At 41.6% G+C, this 21,098-nt stretch overlaps 1 protein-coding gene across 1 annotated transcript in view; it reads left to right on the forward strand.

Moving 5' to 3' along the window:
- Positions 1 to 13,716, forward strand: part of LOC136679232 (D-glucuronyl C5-epimerase B) — a 51,095-nt gene extending 37,379 nt beyond the window's left edge. The window contains exons 4-5 of the mRNA XM_066657646.1: positions 5,616 to 5,855; positions 8,560 to 13,716. Of these exons, the coding sequence (XP_066513743.1) occupies positions 5,616 to 5,855; positions 8,560 to 9,584 (1,265 nt within the window). The 3' untranslated portion in view covers positions 9,585 to 13,716. The remainder of the gene's footprint in view (positions 1 to 5,615; positions 5,856 to 8,559) is intronic.
- The last annotated feature ends 7,382 nt before the right edge of the window (positions 13,717 to 21,098 follow it).

Genomic DNA, 21,098 nt, shown 5'->3' on the forward strand with positions numbered 1-21,098 from the left:
ACACTCTTTTCCGTGCCGAGACTCGATGGCAACTCATACTTGAATAGTGATTTCTGTGTTCGAATACTAGCACATCTGTAGTGTAAACCCAGCTTTCAACCACAAAAACGATGTCTGATGACATGTTCTCTCTCAGTGCTCCTGTGTAACGGACCCCCATGTTGATTTGTAATTATAGTAACGTTACATTGTGTTAGAAAAACATGTTGTGACTCTTGCTTCATGAGGTTCAGTAGTGTCTCGTTTGAAGAGAGAGAGACAGACAGGCAAATAGACAGAGGCTGCTGTGTACATTAATAGCCATTTAGCTCCATAGCACAGTAAGAGTTTTCCTGGAAGCTAAACTTAAGTAATCCACCTCTAGCCTTTCATGAGTAATGGACCATCAATGGACTTGCATTAAGCAAATGAAACTGGGATTGATTCAGCTAGATTACAGGAGTTGATTATGGTGACCCTAAACTTAATGGGGACGCGTTTTATTGTGTACAGACATGTATCTTCTACTCGACTGAGGGGAGCGAGCCAGCGAAATGGAGAAATTGGACAGAGGAATGGTAGAGAGGCTGCTCCTTTGGTCATGTCCCTTGGTGGTGTTATCACACTGCCCAAGAGACATATTTGAACATGCATTTTTCTCTTAGACCTTATCTGTAGAATAGCCAAGCATCACACTCTTAGTGCTCCATCACTGTCCCTGAACTCTGACAATTCCCCTTTCATTTATCTATCACTGGCTGTTTAAAACCTCTCCGGCTTTCCCTTTTATCTCTGTCTAGGTCTTGTGCTCTCTCTATCTCTCTCATTCTCACTCAGTCTGTCTTCCTCTGTTTAGCCTATACTGTGCTTGTCTGGCTATCTCCGATGCTCTCTGGCCCACTATACATGTCTCTCTCTTTCTATCTCATGCGCACACACGCGCACGCACACCAGAAGGGAGACAGATGTTGCCAAATGACTCGTACTGCCTCTTATGTCCTTCACCTTCTCGTGAGCCTCTATCGCTCTCCTCCTGACTCCCATGCCCTTTGCTTCAATCATCTGTTTGTAGACAGAGCAGTCACAATGCACACCTCACACTGCGCTACCGTGTGCATGCAGATCAAAGTCAAAAGGGCCAATGTAAAGGTTTGCCCGAGGCAGTGCTGCTGCAGTGACGGTATATACCTTCTGAATAATTCAATGGTGGGGTATGGATGGAGAATAATGTTTTGCTGTTGATGTATTAGGAGGTTATTGAAAATCATTTCTGTTTTCAGTTTGTATGAATGGGCTGTCTGAAACGGAGTCATCAGTTTCCTCCACTCCTGGAAGCTTTCCACATAGTGCACCAAAATTGCATCATAGACAGAGTGGAGCGTGCAGTAAAGTATGATTTTGTGCAAAAAAAAAAATAAAATAAAATCAGTAATTTTTGCAACTGCTATTCAGTAAACAGCATGAAAGTGCTGTGCCATATCCAGCCATCATAATGAAGAGAGCATATCTGAAGAAGGATGCACATCTATTATTTATTCATAGGGCTCATGCAACAACATCTTTCCTGTCAGCATCATATTCGCAGTTGAACACAAATTCTGTCCGTTTAAATTTAACATAAAGATATTGTATTGATCATTAGTGCATATTGCATTTGTTCAAAAATTGCTGTTGTGGGCGAACGTTCATGATGGAGCTGTTATGATTATTTGGTTACTCTGGGGTAAGAGAACTCACTGAATGGGCAGTGCTTAGCTTGGGGTTTGAAGAGATGTTATTAAGATTGTAGGAAAACACTTCTCTCTGGTTTGTCTTAGGAGAAGGTCTGCGTCTTTAGGGTGGAACGTATGTTTGAGAGGGGAAAAAATTGCCGTGGCTGAATTTGATTTTATTTTATATATTTTTTTAATTTATTATTATTATATTTTTTAATTAGAAAATGTGTATGTAGTATTTTACTAATGCACTAATTTGGTAACATTCCACTTCCTGAAATCTGAAACAGCAATTTATAAGTCAATAGTACAAATAGAGCAATGTGCTCATCTCAGTTTATGCTTTTCAACATTTGAAAAACATTTGAGTCACACAGCTCCAGGGACCTGGAGGTTGTGGGTTCGATTCCCGCTCCAGGTGACTGTCTGTGAGGAGTTGGTGTGTTCTCTCCGTTTCCGCGTGGGTTTCCTCCCACAGTCCAAAAATACACGTTGGTAGGTGGATTGGCGACTCAAAAGTGCCCGTAGGTGTGAGTGTGTGTGTGTTGCCCTTTGAAGGCCTGGCGCCCCCTCCAGGGTGTATTCCCGCCTTGCACCCAATGATTCCAGGTAGGCTCTGGACCCACCGCAACCCTGAACTGGATAAGTGGTTACAGATAATGAATGAATGTTTTGCTCTTCTATGAGAAAAGAGAGTGAAATCTTGAAATATCAGCTGCTGTTGGGGTCAAGGGAAAATTGGGTAATTTGCTTTTTTTGCCAAACCATAGTTTTACACTTTGACTTGTGGCTTTTTTTTTTTTTTTTTGTCTCATTCAGAGAGATCTTTCATCTTTGCGTGTGTGGAGATGGGGGAATAAGACACTGTTCCTCATTGCTTACCGTTTTAAAACACACTGTGAAAATGGAGAAATGCCAGAACCATGCAGGCTCAGGCCACTAAGTCAGTGTGTTCAGGACACTGCACAATTTGAGCTATCGTTCATCAGTTCTCCCAGTCAAACCATTTTTTTTGCCTTGTAGCTGTCTCTTTTTTCCAAATGCACAAGAACATTATTCTTTCACTTTACTTTCAGCAGATTTCAATTGGTGTGTTCAGTTAGTGGTAAATGACCAAGCTTCCTTCTCTAACCACAACGCTATCTTGAAGGGGCAGGTTTGTAGTGTAATCCTTTGTGTTATGTAGAGAAATTGGGCCATCTGTAAATGGAGATAAATCCGATGGCTTGGTAAATGTGACGGAGTGTGAATTGCTCTGGCTCTTTCATTTCGTCCTGGGCCGATTTGCACGGGCACACTGGCATGTTTTCTTGTGTCCATTACTCATGGTCTGGGACTCTGGACTCTGTGAGGTTCTCATGACTCTGCTGTGTGTTTTAGAAGCATTGCTATATTAACTATTGCAAGTGTGTGTGTGTGTGTTCGTTCAGGCCTTTAGGGACTATTCAAGGTTGCAAAACATTTCCTACTTATTATCTTCCCATATCTGTGGGAAGGTTATTTTGAGAAGCATAAACATTAAAGGTGAGGAGGTGATGCAGTTTATTTGTATGTCAGAAAGCACACCTTCCTGCTCAGAGATTGATTGTTGTTATAGGTGTTACATGGGTGTGTTGTTTTTGTCTACAATCTTTGGATTCTAAACCCTTTCTTCAGCCTTTGTCTTATGTTATTAGATTTTTCAACAGAGTAGACACTGAAATATCTACGGTTGCTTGTGGACCCACTAAAGAAAAAGTGGATTAATGGTAAAGTATTAGAATAATACATGTCCTCACTATGTAAGTGGAGACAGAGCTAAATGGAGAAGGGGCGAAATGAATAGCTGCATGTGTGACCAGCTTGCAATGTTTGCCCGATCATACAAAGAGAATCCACAGCTGTGAAATAATGGGGTTCTGTTCCTTATTTCCAATGCGAGCTGCGTTTCAGATACAAAAGCAGCACTTCATGTAGAGGTAATAAGACATTAGAGCCCTGAGCTGGGAGCTCAAGGATATAGCCTATTATCAGAGCTGGGGTATGAGGGGACACACACACACACACACACACACACTTTAAGCTCTGCTGCTAAATGAGGAGAGGGAGGGGAAAGGAGAGGTGGATCATAAGTGAAATAGGAAAAATGTGGAGAAATTTGGGATGAATAAAGAGAAATGATAGAAATGCCAGTTAATGTATGATGATAGATTTTCACTGTACAGTAGTGTCCATAAATCTACATGACCATGACATAAGCGTTATAATGACTGTTCTGAAAAATGATGTTTGACACCTGTCAAGTGCTATTATTTTTTTTTTCTGATATTAGATTGAAATGATTTAGTGCAGTGACATGGCAAATTAAAACAACAAATTTTATGGCTTATTATGTATCACTCTAACATAATACCGATGTCATGCAGCTTAGAAGTTATGAAGGCTAAATGAAACACTCTTCACCTAATACCCCAGAAATTGCTCTGAATTTCAGAACTGTCTGTGTGTCATCAACTCTGTCATTGTGACATGCACAGATTTACCAAGTCTTACCCCAAATGTCATGACATCCTGTTGTCAGCGAAGAGCATCACTGACACCTAGCATTGGTGTCCTGTCAACTGGACAGATGACACCTATTGGAATGAATGGTTTATAAAAATGTCTTATAATGTCTGGTTTTAAATGGTTATCTTCATGGTTAAATTCCAGAACTGGTATCTTCAAGAATCTTTTATTACCTTAGACATTTGATTATGATTATAAGGTTTTCTTTTGATGTTTTATTTATTTTTATTCATTTTAGCACCTTGCGCCCAGTGATTCCGGGTAGGCTCTGGACCCACCGCGACCCTGAATTGGATAAGCGGTTTTAGACAATGAATGAATGAATTTTATTTGGATTATTTGCTACTATTTTTTGTATTTATTTATTTTTTTTTTTTTTCTGGGTAAAGTTTCAAAGCACGTTGAGTTGCCCTTGAGTATGAAACGTCCAGTCTGAACGTGCTTACTTGCTTTATGTCTGTGTCTTCTTGACTTATGATCACAGCCCTAAAGTAAAATGTTACTGGGATAAGTCTCCTGAAGTGGACGAAGGAAGAGCTCTGAATAGAATCTAGGCCAGACACTGTTTCTGCGGCCTCCATTTAACTCCTCATGTGGGTCCCACTTACACACACACACACACACACACACACACACACACACACACACACACACACACACACGGAGAGAGAGAAAATGGCCTTGAGGAATGCAGTGGTTCTCATTAGAGTATGTGTTAGCTTGCTGTTTGGTCCATTTATCTGTGTCTCTCCTCTGCTGTATTTTTTTTTTTTTTTTTTTCCTCCCCTCCTCTCTCTTATTTATTTATTTTTTTCCCTCTCTGTGCGCCTAATATTTCAAACCCAGATATAAAGCTGCAGTGTAGCTGTGTCTTGCCCTTGATTCGGTATTGAGCCGTGTGCTTTGGCAGCTTGGCCTGGAGAACAGGGCTCTAAAGCTGGAAGTGGAGCTCTTCCTCAGCTGAGATTGAGTGAGAGTGAATGAGATGAGGTGATCTTTCACCCTCAGCTTTCTCATCACTGTCAGCCTCCATCTCACAGAGTCCAGACATAACCAGAATAACTGCTAGCGGTCAAACTCATGGGGATTCTTCTGAGTTAAGCCTACACAGTCCTCTCTGAAGTGATGAAACTTGAAAATTTCAGGTTCTTTGTGGTGGTCAAGTGTGCTTTCCACAAGGGAATTTCTAAGCCCTTAAATTTATGAATTCAAGTTAAATTTCTACTTTTAATAATTTCTTTAACATGCTTTAACCAGTTATAACTTACTGCCTTTTAACACTGATGAATTATGATTATATTTAAAGACCTTAAATCACTGATTTTTATTTTTTCCATCTTCTCTTTAACACTGCATTCCTCTCTGTCTCTGCAGGAGTGCCCCTGTCCACCCAGTGGGGTCCTCAGGGTTATTTCTATGCCATACAAATTGCACAGTATGGCCTGAGCCACTACAGTAAGAACCTGACAGAGCGGCCTCCCCATGTGGAAGTGTACGACACAGCAGAAGAGCGTGACAGCAGGCCCAGTGCGTGGACAGTGCCCAGAGGCTGCTCGCTGACCAGGAGTTACGACAAATCCCAAATATCATCTGTCCGTCTGTTCAGTACCCCAGGTACACCAACTCCTCTCTCTGTCTCTGTCTGTCTGTATGTGTACTTATACATATATGTCAACTGATTCAAAAATGTCATAATCAAGGTAATCACAATGACATTCTGTGATTAATCACAAGTTAAAATGCTAGTGTTTTTTGGGAAGGGAGACAAAATGTGTACAGTGTTATACACAAGGAACCTCAGAGAAAAGCTGTAAATGAGAAATTTGCAGCATGCTCACGGCTCAGACAATAAAACACTTCCATATTCCAGCTTCAACGACTTTATTAGACTGAAATGTGTGCATTAATCCAGGCACAGAAAAAAAAAAATCTGAATCAGCAGCTGTGTGAGCTTGTGTGTGTATGTTTGAGAGAAATCTACCTACTGAACTCAACAGGAGCAGCTGTAAAACAAGTGAGTTATGGCAAGACGTTGTGGCCAAATCTGGTAAAATTATTAATTTGCGTTAAATTAAAAGAATGCATTAAAGCGTTAACTTTGACAGCACTAATAATTATAAACCTACATGTATTTTTGTGATCCGGCTGGTAGGTTCCCTAATTTAGTGGATTGTGCTCCCCCCCAAGAATAAAGTCAGAATTCTGGGAATATTCTGAGTAAAAAAAAGTCTGTATAATTTCGTGAATATAATCAGAGTATGTACAGAAACACTGTTTGGGTTATTATTGATTATAATATGTAGACAGACAGACTGTTGTGAGTTGTGAAAGAAGCAGTCAGTGAAGTGAACAGAATTATTTATTAAATGCATCCACACGACATGACGACCCCGTCAGTGCAGCCCCTGACTGCGATTAAGGCTTTAGTTTATTGTACGAGTCCGAGCATGTAACATGTAGCAAGTAACATGATGGAGGCGCCGGAGTTCCAATCGCTCTGGATCTAGCATTTTCGTGATCATTAATTGTATCATGTGAAACTACATGCCATGGGTTCGTGCACTGATTCAGGGCTTAAACACTAATCACACTGTGGTCCTGATGTGGAAGAGAACGGAGTGTTTATTCCTGAAATGTATACCATAGTATGACTTAAGCAACACGCTGCATTACACAGTTGCACTGTGTGTCTGCTCCATTATACGCGAATTATTCCGAGATTTTTTCTCAAGGCCGTGGCCCTAAAACGCAGTCGTATGATCACGTTGGAATATGTAAATTGTAAAAATGATTTTAAACAATAATTGTAACTGACCCATTCTATCCTTGTACACACTATACTTTAAAAATATGCAGGGGGTACGTGAAAAGGCAAAGGTTCCAAATTCTGCCCATCGACTCCTGAAATTCTAATCTAACACAATGTCTGCAATGTATCAGAAGCTTCTTATAATACATTGTACTGGATTAGAATTTCAATATGAGCTCTCTTGTTTGTTCATTTATCATTTTATGGCTTCTTCATTTTCTTTTTCTTTTATCACCTCTGCTCTTCCCTGAGCTACGTTTCATCTTCTCTTCTGCCTCTCCTTGTAATTTCCCCTCTTGTTATTGTTCTCATTTAATTCGCCAATCAGCAGCTTTGCATTGGATCTTATATTCTTTCCCACAAAATCAATATCTGTGTCCTGTTAAAACCAACACACACACACACACACACACACACAGACACCAGGCAGATATCCAGTTGTTCACTTCAAAGTCTCAGCTCACTGCTCCCTTGTTGGTCAGCGGTATGTATTTTGTTGTTAATAATACAGTGGCACTTTTTAGCACTGAGCTAAATCAATAGCCATTAACTTTACCTGGGCTATTGTGCTGTCAGCAGTACTTGGTGTCATCACCTAAAGCATTGATTTGAGAAGGGCCAGCTGGGATGCACTGGATCTAGCACTCGGCCTGATTCTCCCATGCTCTGGTTCTTAAGTTCTCAGTCTGCTTCTCTCACTTTTCTTGTTTCTCCTATCATTTGATCTCTTCTTTCACTCTGGTCACTCTTTCCTTATTGCTTTATCTCTGTCTACATTCTCCATTGGTCCTTTATTGATGGGGGGGCAGATAATTGTAGCACAAATCCACTTATTCTCTGCATTACCTTAAGTAATGAATTTATGAGTGCATTAAACAGTAGCACAACTATGCCCAAGCCAGACTGTCTACCTCCAGGCCCCTAAAATAACCCTTTATCTCTCTGCCTTTTCCTTTTTGTTTTACCTTTTCTGAGTTCTCTTCTCTTGCAGGCTGTCTGTATCTCCCCATCTGGCTTTGAAAATCTTTGCTTTGTTTCTTTCCAAGTCGGTATTCCAAGTTACAGGGCATAAAGAAATAGCAGGCAGGAACAGATGCTTAACTATAAAAGAAGCTTAATACTGAGAGCTGAATTTTGCATTGAGTGTGCATTTCAGCATGGTTACATTAAGGGATAGATGGTGCAGGGGCTGATTGAAGCTTTCCCAACTGGATTCTCATTGATGTCTCTTCGGAACGAGCAAGGAGTTATCACTAGTGCTCTATTATATAATAATAATAAAAATAAATATATAAATATATAGAGAGATTATAAATATAAATCTCTCTTCATATAAGGATGTCTGCCCTTTCCCTCCCAATTTTCCCCTTATTCTAATTTACCTTGTGAACCCACAACCCTCGGGACATAGTTCTGAAACTGTTATGTTGTTTGTTAGTAAATGTTGTCTGTGTGAGCAATTATTAGCTCTGTTTTTTAACAATAGAATTCTTTAACTTTCTTTGACAGAGAACTCAGAGGGCATCTCTCTTCCTCTCGGCAACACAAAGGACTTTATCATATCCTTTGACTTGAAGTTCACCTCTAACGGCAGTGTGTCTGTTGTCCTGGAAACCACAGAGAAGGGGCCTCCGTTTGTCATCCATTATGTCACTTCCACCCAACTCATTGCCTTCAAGGACCGAGACATCACCTACGGGATTGGGGCTCGGACGGCATGGACAACGGTGACACGTGACCTCCTCACGGACCTCCGAAAGGGCATCGGCCTGTCTAACACCAAAGCTGTCAAAGCAACTAAGACGATGCCGCGCCGGGTGGTCAAGCTTGTGCTCAGAGGTCGAGGTGCCATCGACAATGTTACCATCTCCACCACTTCGCACATGGCTGCCTTTTTTGCTGCCAGCGATTGGCTGGTACGTAACCAGGACGAGCGAGGCGGATGGCCCATCATGGTCACCCGCAAGCTGGGTGAAGGCTTTCGACCTCTGGAGCCGGGTTGGTACTCAGCCATGGCACAGGGCCAGGCCATGTCTACTCTGGTGCGGGCCTACCTGTTAACTAAGGACGAAACGTACTTGAAGTCAGCCATAAAGGCCATGGGCCCGTACAAGCTTCCTTCAGAGCAGCATGGCGTAAAAGCAGTGTTCATGAACAAGTACGATTGGTATGAGGAGTACCCTACAACGCCTAGCTCCTTTGTCCTCAATGGTTTCATCTACTCACTCATTGGCTTGTATGACCTTGCCCAGACAGCGGTAGACAAGGACAGGCGAGAGGCAGGCCAACTGTATAGCAAAGGCATGGAGTCTCTCAAGGCCATGGTGCCCCTGTATGACACAGGCTCGGGCACCATCTACGACTTGCGACACTTCATGCTGGGCACTGCGCCCAACCTGGCCCGCTGGGATTACCACACTACACACATCAACCAGCTGCAGCTGTTGAGTACCATAGACAACTCACCAGTCTTTAAGGACTTTGTAAAACGCTGGAAGAGCTACCTGAAAGGTGGCCGGGCCAAGCACAACTAAAATTCAACGGTCTGGGAAAGAACCCCCAGGACTCAGCACAGATCTGTTTAGCTCCATGTGGGGAGCTGAGTTAGCTTATGCAGTTGGCACCGGGGTTAAAGTCCACAGCCAGCTAGCTACAGCCTGATACAGTTTCCAGCCACAAGCCATAGCTGACCTCTTGGGGTTTGTTGGTGGGGTTGGAACTGTAATTGCAGTGCTGGTCATCTCTCCGCTAGAGGTTCTAATTAAGTACAAATGTGACTGTTTGGGGTGGGGTTGTTTGTGTAAATCTCCAGGTTAGAGAGAGATAGAGAGAGAAATATGCCCAGTGAGATTAGCTATGTTTGGACACAACTCAATCAGGACCAGGGATAACACAATGACTGTCACAACTTTCTTCCAAAATGTCCTCTTTCTTCTTGTGGCAGCATGGTGAGATTAGCAAATAAGCACTGTTCAGTAATCAGAGCTCTAAAAAGGATTACCAGTTTGGCTATAAATGTACAAAACTCTCTCAAAGACATTACACACTACTGATAAACATGCAGAATGCTTATCTGACGACTGATGGCTCACTTAAAGTGGCTTTAAACCTGATTTGGATTTGTGATGACAGAGAGAATTGGCTCAATTTACCAGTCATTGAGTCGATCTGGCATCTTTAAATATAGTTAGTTTTGCAATTCAGTCTTTAGTCTTTGGAAGCTGAAAGGTGGGGGAGGGGACCTTACAGTTCATTTTCTGCCAACAATCTTTCCATAGCGTGCACTGGGCTCTTACATATTTTTGCTCAGTAACAAACCTCAGGCATCACAATTAGATTGAGTCCTTCCAGTCCTGCCAGGGCCAGGTTCAGGTCCACACAGACCTTCAGAGTACACTTGAAGGTGTTTTCAGGTTTTAGTTTGGTTTGGGCCAAGTTATGCATGACCATTTAAAGAATGTGTTCTAATTTTGAAATTATATCAGATTTCTCAGTGGTTTCCTCAGACGACAGTCCTTACTTGTGGAGATTGAAGTTAAGGTGGTTCCTTATTTGAATAGCCTGCATATTTTTGTACAAACCAGTCCTGATAGATGGAAAAAGCACAAAAAATGGTCTAAACTTTGCTGATGAAAGTAAATAACAGTCATAATAATGTTAACTTCTTAAGATGGAGAATGTTGCGAAGAATAATTAGTCTTTAAAATGAAATCAATCAGTAATTAGTGTTTGTAGAATGCCTGCCAAGCTCTAATCTGCTGAAATGGGTCCATGATTGAGTGATAAACCACAACAATTAATTTAGGGCTGTAATATACATTGACAACGTTTTAAGTTGGCCCTTTAGATCAAAATTACGGCATAGCATGCAGCTGAATGGAAAAATCCAGTAGCATAACTGACCATTTGCTGTCGTTTCCCAACATCAAGAACTGTAAACCTTAACCACTCACTAGAGAGGAGTTGGCTGCCTGGAGTAGCTTGTAGATGTCCTCATAAAAAGATGATTTTCGACAGTTGAAATGGCACCAAGTGCTATATTCATGCTAATTTGAGGATTGAGTGCTATCTTCCTGTAAACCTCATTTCAGTTACTGTGTGTAAACTGGTCATGCACTTTATTTGCATAACTCGTGTGTGTGGTAAAAATGCCTTTACACTCTTGCAATGACCACTTGAAATTGGCCATATTTAATGGAATTATTTTGATAAATGATTGCAGTGTTTGTAGCATGAACCATTTTTAAAATGTTATTTTTGTGAGGTAAACCATAAATTCGTTTTTACGTCATAAACAGAATTTATATTAAACGGAGGGCATTATTCAAAACTAATATCGTACTGAAGTGAATGGTGTGTGTATAGTACACAACAGACCACATTGACATTGCTTAAAAGAATACCACTTTCTTTGTGAAATGCCCTGCAAGGGATAAAAATTATATTAATTCCGTTGTTTCCAGTAACGTCAAAATTGTTATTAGCCATTATCCTCCTAACGTTAGAAAATCCCTCATATCATTTAACCTACTGGGGTCTGAACGCTTGCATTTACAATCATTCAATTCCAGTCTTTAGAAATATAGATGTGGCAATTCTAGCATTTCAAGTGGAGGACAGGGTTTTTTTGTTTTCTTTTAATTAAACAAGTGTTTTCATGTGTGCATAAAAGAACAGAAAACATTTACCTAAACCACATATAATAGAATCAACAGACAGTTGCAAGATCTTACCATCTAGTGCCATCGTGGTTGTAGCAGCTTAGAACAGCCTGATTTTGAGAGAGCAGAATTACTATTATTTTCTGACACTGTGGTCTGAGGATGACCTAAAACACCCCATTAGATGCTGTTTCTTCAGCCTGTTCAACCAGCCCAGCACAACAACTGCATTAACCAAACATTTGATCTGTTCTGTTCTATTGTAACTGTAACAGGCACAGACATAGTCCTGAATCAGACTTTACCAGAACCCTTTAGTTGATCATTCTCTTTGTGTCATGCTGAGACCTGTGTTTTAACAGCTGTAGGTTTGTAGTTGCATGATTATATTCATGTATTTTATGTTGTTGTTGTTTTATTCCCCCCACGAAATTCACAAACTTGGCTTTTATTAGAAGGGTTTTGGGTCGGCAGAGTTTCTGTTCTTTTCTAAGTTCAGGGAAACATCAGATTTGCTGTCCCTAGTAACAACCGCTTTAAATTGATATCGCGAAAATAGAGAAATTATTAACTAACCTAGCACTGGCTGAAATTGCAATGTTTTCCAGAGTGTGTGTTTGTGTGCAAGTGTTTGACTTTGTGTAACCTCCTGGTCCTTGGAGGCACTGACCTCTTGACCTCAGTAGCAGAACCTTTACCCTGATGAGCTGACAGATCACAACAGTCGGCAGAGATGCAGTATATATTCACAACAAACTGCCCAGTGGCCACTTTGTTCAGCAAGCAACAGCTGTTACAGTTAGAAATGCTGATGAGCTGAGAGACAGCCCTTGACGTGTGTGGCTTGCTATTGTGTCTGGCAGGTCGGATGGTCAAGCTGTCGTTGACCCCTCACTACTGTACATGGGACCTCTTAGTAAACTGATCGTCGTCATTTTTTCTACAAGAAAGTCCTTATTTTCTGCTAGTTATCTAGCGTACCCATTTATCTCATGAAGTCTATGCACATTTCGTACTTGTCACTTAATGGGACAATGTAAAAGAGAAGAGCAGTATGTTCTTAAAAGGGAAAATGATGATGAGGTTACCACGAGGGACTGTCTTCTTGTTTTCTTCATACCAAAGTCTTTGAAGTTTGTGTTTCTCTCTTAGTTTTTCTTTGTGAATTGCTGTGTGCTGAATTCCACAGAGGACGATATTTGTTGTTGTTGTTTTTTTTCTTTTTCTTTTTAAATTGAAGGATGCTATGACAGTAAATAAGAATGCATACAAGGGTGAATTTGCTTTTTTTTCCACAGGGAAAAATGCCTTGTAATACTTTAATTTTATAAGTTTAGTTTTCTATAGTCTATAGAGAGAAGCAGAATATTGTAATCAAAGCTGTCTATGGGGATGTGTGCAACTGTTTAGCTAGTGTTAGCACTCAGTGCTACATATTTCAAAGGGAAACATAAATAGAAACTTGGGGCAGCGTATTCATTATTGGAAGCTGCATCTCATATGAGACTCAGAGTCTGGATGAAAGGGGGATATTGTTTGCATTAGGGAAAGTTGTTGGTGTACGCAGCATTAAAGCACAACTGTAATGTCTTCTTAATTTATTGTAATCACACTTCAATTTTTAAATTGTTTTAATTCTCTCTGGACGACGTGCAACGGCTTTTTTTTCTTTTTCTTTCTTTCTTTTTTTTTTTTTTTTTTTTAAAGAGTTGCTACTGTGGTTCACTGTGTAATGTTTGGTGTGGTCTGGGTTTTATTTTGTGTTCTCTGTTTTGTTTCTTCATCTCCTCCTCTGGTCATGGACATAGACATGTGAGACGTCACATATGTGACGTATGCAATAAAACGCTGAGCTGGACGGCAGAGCGCGCAAAAGCCCCGAGAGGCTGGACAGAGTTTGCAATGCAAGCACAATGTGCACATGCCACCATTTTTATGCAGGAAAAGAAGTTTATATTAAAGAGTTCAATCTTTGTGCTTTAAATTGCTTTTTAAAGTTGTAAAATAAAGGCATTTTTCTAAACTCCTGTTTGCTCAGTGTTTTGTTTGGGGGGGCTCCGTGATTGGTTTCCTACACTCTTTTAGAAAAGAAACAACAGTGGAACCACACAGCTCCAGGGACCTGGAGGTTGTGGGTTCGATTCCCTCTCTGGGTGACTGTCTGTGAGGAGTTGGTGTGTTCTCCCTGTGTCTGCGTGGGTTTCCTCCGGGTGCTCCAGTTTCCTCCCACACTCCAAAAACACATGTTGGTAGGTGGATTGGTGACTCAAAAGTGTCCGTAGGTGTGAGTGTGTGAGTGTGTCTGTGTTGCCCTGTGAAGTGGTGATGTGTCGGTCGCGAACGAAACGGTTCAAAGAGCCGGCTCTTGTAAGAGAACGATGAGAGCCGGTTCCCGTCTAAGACAGAGTCATTTTTTTTCTAACGCTTGTCATTCAACCAGTCAGAGAACAACAAGCAAAGGTACCAATCAGCGAAGAGTTATACCACCAAGCAGGGAGGGGAGGGGTGGGTGGCCGCATCAACCCCTAGTTGAAGAATATGTTAAATCAGTTAAATGTTTGTTGATAGTTGTGGTTGTTTTAATCACTACCATTGAATGCTGCTGTTTTGCACTTTGCAGAGTATTTGTTTTTCATTTATTACCCAGAAATGGATGATTATTTAATTTAATAAGCTATTTTGTAATACCTACCTTTTGGGTTCCATTGGCTGTATTTCAGAATTTACAAGTGATTTTTAAGGTGTTTAAATAAAAATCCAGTTATTTATACAATTGAATGTATGAGTGCAATCAGTGAGTTATTACAAGACAACCATAAAAACAATTGGTCATTGCAACACTTTTTTTTTTAATATTGAACAATAATATTTTGTCCATATAGTCATGTAAAATGTAGGTAATATTGTTCTGTACCAGTGGAAATAAGTAGTGCACACCTGTAGCATTACTAAAAATAAAAAAAAGAAATACAGTGGTAACAGTAATAAAAAAGAAATAAAGTTTTAAGTGGTTACACATCGGTACCTTGAAGATGTGACGACTGGCTGGAGGAGTAACACAGGCACTGGCTGGATAACGGGAGGTGGGGGTGGGTGGGTGAATGTAGGGAGACGAAGCGTAGATACGGCTTAACTTAGCACGAATTTCGATGTCTGCTATTTACACTAATGCTAAATTGCTAAAGCTACAATTTGCTAATCTTAAAAGCTCACTCCAGTCTGGGCGCTGGGAGACTCGCCTATTGGGGTCAGAGGCCATTTCCAGCCGCCGGCTCGGCGGAGACTCGGGTTCGTTTCTAGAGTCATGGTTCGTTGGTGGAGGCAAAAAATAAAAAATATTCAAATGCCCGGTTCGTATCTTGGAAAGTTCGTTAGTAGAGGTTCCACTGTACTTAAAAGGTACATTTGTCACTAAAGCTACAACCAGTGGAATGTACCTATAATTGTAATAATTACATTACATTCTCTTCTCCAGAAGGGGAGGTGAATATTTGAAATCTTTCATTAGAGAACTGTGTAAAATACGAGAAGAAAATACAAGTCCTGGAGATGAAATGGGGTGTGTGAAATCAACGTTAAAATCTGTGTCTTGTTTCGAGTGATTAGCGTTGCTGACTTTTTTATTTCAGTGACTGGCATCAAAGCCTTTTTTTGGTAGGGAATGTAGTTGTAGATCATGTAAAACATTCCAAGTTATATTACAGCCTATAAAGCCTTATACTGCTTATGTGGCTCTATGAGCACCCACACCCTTAACTAGTTTATTCCTTTTGGGCATCTGTTATATATCTGATTCTAGCAGGATATGCTTCTTAATTCTTCATTGCCTCATTGAAGTCTACATCAGATATAAACCTAGAAACATTTGGGAAAGGGACTCAGGGGTCATCAGGTGGCTCCAGAGCCTACCCACAATCACTGGAGGCAAGGTGTTTTTTTGCAGGCAGTAAAAAGGTGCATTACTTAGCACTGTCATTTCACTACAGTGTAATTACCTTTAAAAACACAGTAGAATCATAAACTGTATTATGCTCTCATCTTGTGAAGCCTGTAGGGATTCTCAGCCCAGAGCTTTGTCTATTTTCTCTCTTCCTCCTTTGTTCTGTGGGCAAGACGAGTGAATAGTGCGGTTTCTCCTTTACACGGTTAACCATTTTAGATGGATTCAATTAAACATCCCATTCTCCTCCTCCTTGAATGAACCCTTTAACACACACAGCACTCTGGCTGTAAATGGCCAAGTGGAGTGGGCTGTAACACAATCGTCTGTAAACGTGGCTAGAGCTGACCAACCCCTCCAATGTCCTCCACCAGCCCATAAACTCCCCTGCCTTTAGACTGCAGTCTTAATGCAGTCTTCTACAGTGCTGTCTCCTTCTCTTTGTTTCTCCTTTTATTTTTCAGTTCTTATCTCTTTTCTTTCTTTCTCCTTTTCCCTCCCTTTCTTCTCTCCTGTCACATTTTTCCCTCATTCGTTTTGCCTTTCATTCTTGACCCATTTTTATTTCTCACTATCACTCTTTGATTCTTGCTGTTCCTAGCTGTCATTTTCTTTCTATTTTTCTTATCCTTATCTCCCTCCTATTTCCAGCCTTTCTCTTCTTCAACACTTACTTAATTACGGATATATTTTACTCTTGCTTTCCCTTCTCTGAGCCCAGTCTCTGTGTATTCTTGTTCCTCCGTATTTTTCCTCCTCGCCCTGCTCATGCCGATGTGTGATGATATTACCGAGGCCGATGGCTGTGCTGTAGATTGGACCTGAACTGTTCTTCCGGGACTAATTTTAATGACTAACCGACCTGATGATTACCAGTCTCTGTTCTCCACACTCTATACTCTGCTTTAGTTTAGCACTGGACCTTCAAGGCTAATGAAGCTACTAATGCTAACACTTTAAAGAAACCTTCTACAAATTGAGATAAGACATTAGCATGTGATAAACTCTTCATGGCAGAGGTTCAATATGTCCTGTGTTGTCGTTTAAATGCTTTGTCGCGATAGTATCATCACCAGTAAATATGACAGATGCCATAATGCCTGATATTCCAGCTAAAGTGTGATCAGCACAGAAGGTGCTGGGTGCATTTATCTCTCTTGATTTCAGGAATGTAGGGACACACCCACACACACACACACACACACGGCCCCCAGACAAGCACACAAAAGAAGTCCTGGTCTTAACGTATGATGGCGTCTCATCTGCCTGGAAAACCGCAGACAGACTGTACTTTATTTAAGCCTTGCTTCTTTCATCAGCCTCTGTGCCAGTCTGATAACGCTGATGAAGCCTTCTGTCCTCCTGAGTCAAACATTAAAGGTCTCATACCATGAAAAAACAGATGTGTATACTTTGATGTTGTAGAATGTAATAGTTGCTAACGTTTTGTGATATGTAATATACTCTCCGTTCCACATACAGGAACTAAGCTGCAAACAGCAGCATTTAAACCAAATGTTTTTGTGATGTCACAAACCAAACACATTTGAATTGATCTGCCAATTCATGTTGAAGTTAATATTAGTGTTCCAGCTTGGACTTATTTCTGAATGATGACCAGAACAGTGCATAAGCTACTGGCAGCCAATAGCACTGCTGATAGCCAAGATATATATCTACACTCTGCGGATACATTGGCACCAACTGCCCACAGTTGGTTAATTCCACTCATGCGTAATTGTCCATTCATTGCTTGTAATCGCTTATCCAGTTCAGGGTCGCGGTGGGTCCGGAGCCTACCCGGAATCAATGGGCGCAAGGCGGGAACTCACCCTGGAGGGGGCGCCAGTCCTACGCAGGATCTCACACATTATGGACACTTTTTTGAGTCACCATTTACCAATGTGTGTTTTTTGGACCATGGGAGGAAACCCATGCGGACACAGAGAGAAACACGCCATACTCCTCACAGACACCCAGTCTGTCCCAGCGGGACTCGAACCCACAACCTCTAGGTCACTTGAACTGTGTGACTGTGACACTACCTGCTGCACCACCGTGATGTGTAGAAATCCATAACCAGTTCCGCTGCTGGGCTGCTTTCACTACACATTCTCAGGACTATCTCACATAGCACTGTGGCTGTCCATCTGAAATGTTATTTTACATCAGTTCCTAGCTCAGTGATTTCATCCCATTATTCTCAATGTCCTAATTGCTCCTCTGTGTAAAGTTAAGCAGCTTTGATGCAGTCACACCTCCTGATGTTTTTATTCATTTAGCTTGAGCCCTTATTGTCTCTGGCCCTTCTAAGGGTCATAAACAGTGTTGTTTGGACATCTTGGGACAGGCTGGAGTGGGCAATGTTCCACTCATGTTTGAGGGTGCCATATTGTGTCTTGAGAGGTTGTGTTGGCATTTGTGTGTGTGTGTGTGTGTGTGTGTGTGCCCTCTGCAGAACTCAGCTCCTCGTACCCAGCCTGCGTCTGGCATCCAAACTGCTGCTGCTTAATTATGCATCAAGCTGAGGGCAGACTAGGCCACACACACACACACACATTCAGACACACTCATACACACTTACAGAGCTTGGGTGTGCCCAGCCTGCAGCATGTGCATACACACACACACACACCAGAGCAGACTAAACACTGCAGGCAATGAACATTACCATTTCAGCTGACAGTGAAAAGATGCTTGACCAGCAACCTGTGACAAAAACACACCACACTGTCACTAAAAGACAAGACCTTCTATCTCCATATTGTACTTTTCTTCTGTTTCTCTGCTGATATATGGACCAATAGAAATGCTCCAGTATGTCTTTTTATGTATACGTCATAAAATACAAATGTTTTTCCTTTTCTTGTATATTTTGTCTAAACCAATTTATTATCACTGCTGGGCAAACACTTTCATTCATTCATTCATTGTCTGTAACCCTTATCCAGTTCAGGGTCGCGGTGGGTCCAGAGCCTACCTGGAATCATTGGGCGCAAGGTGGGAATACACCCTGGAGGGGGCGCCAGTCCTTCACAGGGCAACACAGACACACACACACATTCACTCACACCTACGGACACTTTTGAGTCGCCAATCCACCTACCAACGTGTGTTTTTGGACTGTGGGAGGAAACCCACGCAGACACAGGGAGAACACACCACACTCCTCACAGACAGTCACCCGGAGGAAACCCACGCAGACACAGGGAGAACACACCAACTCCTCACAGACAGTCACCCGGAGGAAACCCACGCAGACACAGGGAGAACACACCAACTCCTCACAGACAGTCACCCGGAGGAAACCCACGCAGACACAGGGAGAACACACCAACTCCTCACAGACAGTCACCTGGAGGAAACCCACGCAGACACAGGGAGAACACACCATACTCCTCACAGACAGTCACCCGGAGGAAACCCACGCAGACACAGGGAGAACACACCAACTCCTCACAGACAGTCACCTGGAGGAAACCCACGCAGACACAGGGAGAACACACCATACTCCTCACAGACAGTCACCCGGAGCGGGAATCAAACCCACAACCTCCAGGCCCCTGGAGCTGTGTGACTGCAACACTAACTGCTGCACCACCGTGCAGCAAACACTTTGTATCTGGAAAATGGTCATTTTCAACAGTGTAAGTAAATGAATAAAGCACTTACATTTTTATTATAAAATATATAAAATAAAATAAAAATATATAAAACCCATAAGGTTTGTTTGAGGCCAGTTTTTCTGCACCATACTATAATTCAGATAGAACCATCGCTGTAATATCCACTGGGAAATGACTGGATTTTTACTGGACTAATTATAATGATTAGGACAGGACAGAGATACAAGGTGAAGGAGGTTATGAATTGTGTGTTTCAGTTCAGAATGAACCTGTGGGTGAAGGGAATCAATGCCTGAATTCCATTAAACTATCCTTTCGCTTACTTGCCAACTCCACCCTGCTTTGTTTCTGTTCAGGGATCTTTGGGCTGCTGCTCTGTCTTTGTTGAGACTGTGGAAAAGCTCTGGAGATTCACTGTGAGGTCAGCCTTTCAATATTTCACTGAAATATTTGCTCAGGGAGTTCTTTTTAGGCCATTGTATCCCTTTTTTTCCTGGAGGTGAAGGATGATCAAACACACCGTCATCCTTTTCTACACTGTGCTCCAGCAGGACAGTAGAAAGGTCAAGTGAGCTGGATATGGAACAAAATTTCAGCTTTTTCTGTGGGTTTTTGTTGGCACTTCTCTTTGAAGTGTTACCAAGGACCAAGCTTGCAATAGGTACCTGGCTTTTTTTTCAGTCAGTCCGTTGGTCACAGGGCTTCTTTCAGTTTGTGTTGCGTTTGAAAACACTGCCATCAAGTGGTTAACATGGCCATTTAATTAGAATCTTGGGCAGTGTGCTCCCGGTGTGAATCTGTGATGTTTGAAAGCACTGCCACCATGTGTTTGTCTTGAAAATTACATCATAGACTGGTCCGGCACCTGTTATTGCAGCTGTCATAACTGCAACTGTTCTGATGTATTTAGATAAAGTCAGGAACCGGTTCTGTCCAAATATTAATTAAAATATTAAAACTGAAATATTAATACATTAAAAAACTAGACATTATCTAAAGATAGAACCTCCTCCTGGCAGGTGGAGGAAAGTCATATGGTAGTTTTAGTTTTTAGCCACTGTGGAAGATCCAAACACTGTAAGATCCAGCCATAATTGATTGATTGATTGATTGATTGATTGATTGATTGCAGTGGCAGTATCGTCTCCTCATCTGTTACATAGTGAGTCTTTGAGTTCATTACGTTATATATATAATGTTATTAAATGAGAAGTAATATTTATTTTTTACATAAAGAATTTTTATGTTGTCTGTGCAGTGTCCAGGTGTCCAGAAACTTTTGGCCATATAGTGCATTCAAAGCTTTGTATCTGTCATGTGTCATGAGAGGCAGGTGTTTACCTTCAAGGTTTTAGAGTTTGAACAAGATAAGACATCTCCACAGCAACATGATACATACAGTACTCTGCATTCTCTGTGTGTGACAGTGAAGCAGGAGAACGCAGTATCTGGAAAAGATGGGGAGTGTGTATGTGTGTGTGTGTGTGTGTGTGTGTGTGTGAGAGAGAGAGAGAGAGAGAGAGAGAGAGAGAGAGGGAGAGAGAAAAAGAGAGAGAGAGAGAGAGGGAGAGAGAAAAAGAGAAAGAGAGAGAGAGAGAGAGAGAGAGAGAGAGAGAGAGAGAGAGAGCGAGAGTGAGAAAAAGATTTGTTTACTTTTCAGCTGCCGCTTAACTCCCCATGTGTCACACACACACACACCCTCCATTCATTGTCAGCTGTACCTGGGCTGGGTGAGAGATAAGGCCACAGCCCTCTGCAGGTTTGTCCGGCTCTCCGATAGCCCAGGAAACAGAGTGGCTGGAAAATTCAGTGCAATGTCCA

This window comes from Hoplias malabaricus, chromosome Y, assembly GCF_029633855.1.
Source record: "Hoplias malabaricus isolate fHopMal1 chromosome Y, fHopMal1.hap1, whole genome shotgun sequence".
NCBI lineage: Eukaryota > Metazoa > Chordata > Actinopteri > Characiformes > Erythrinidae > Hoplias > Hoplias malabaricus.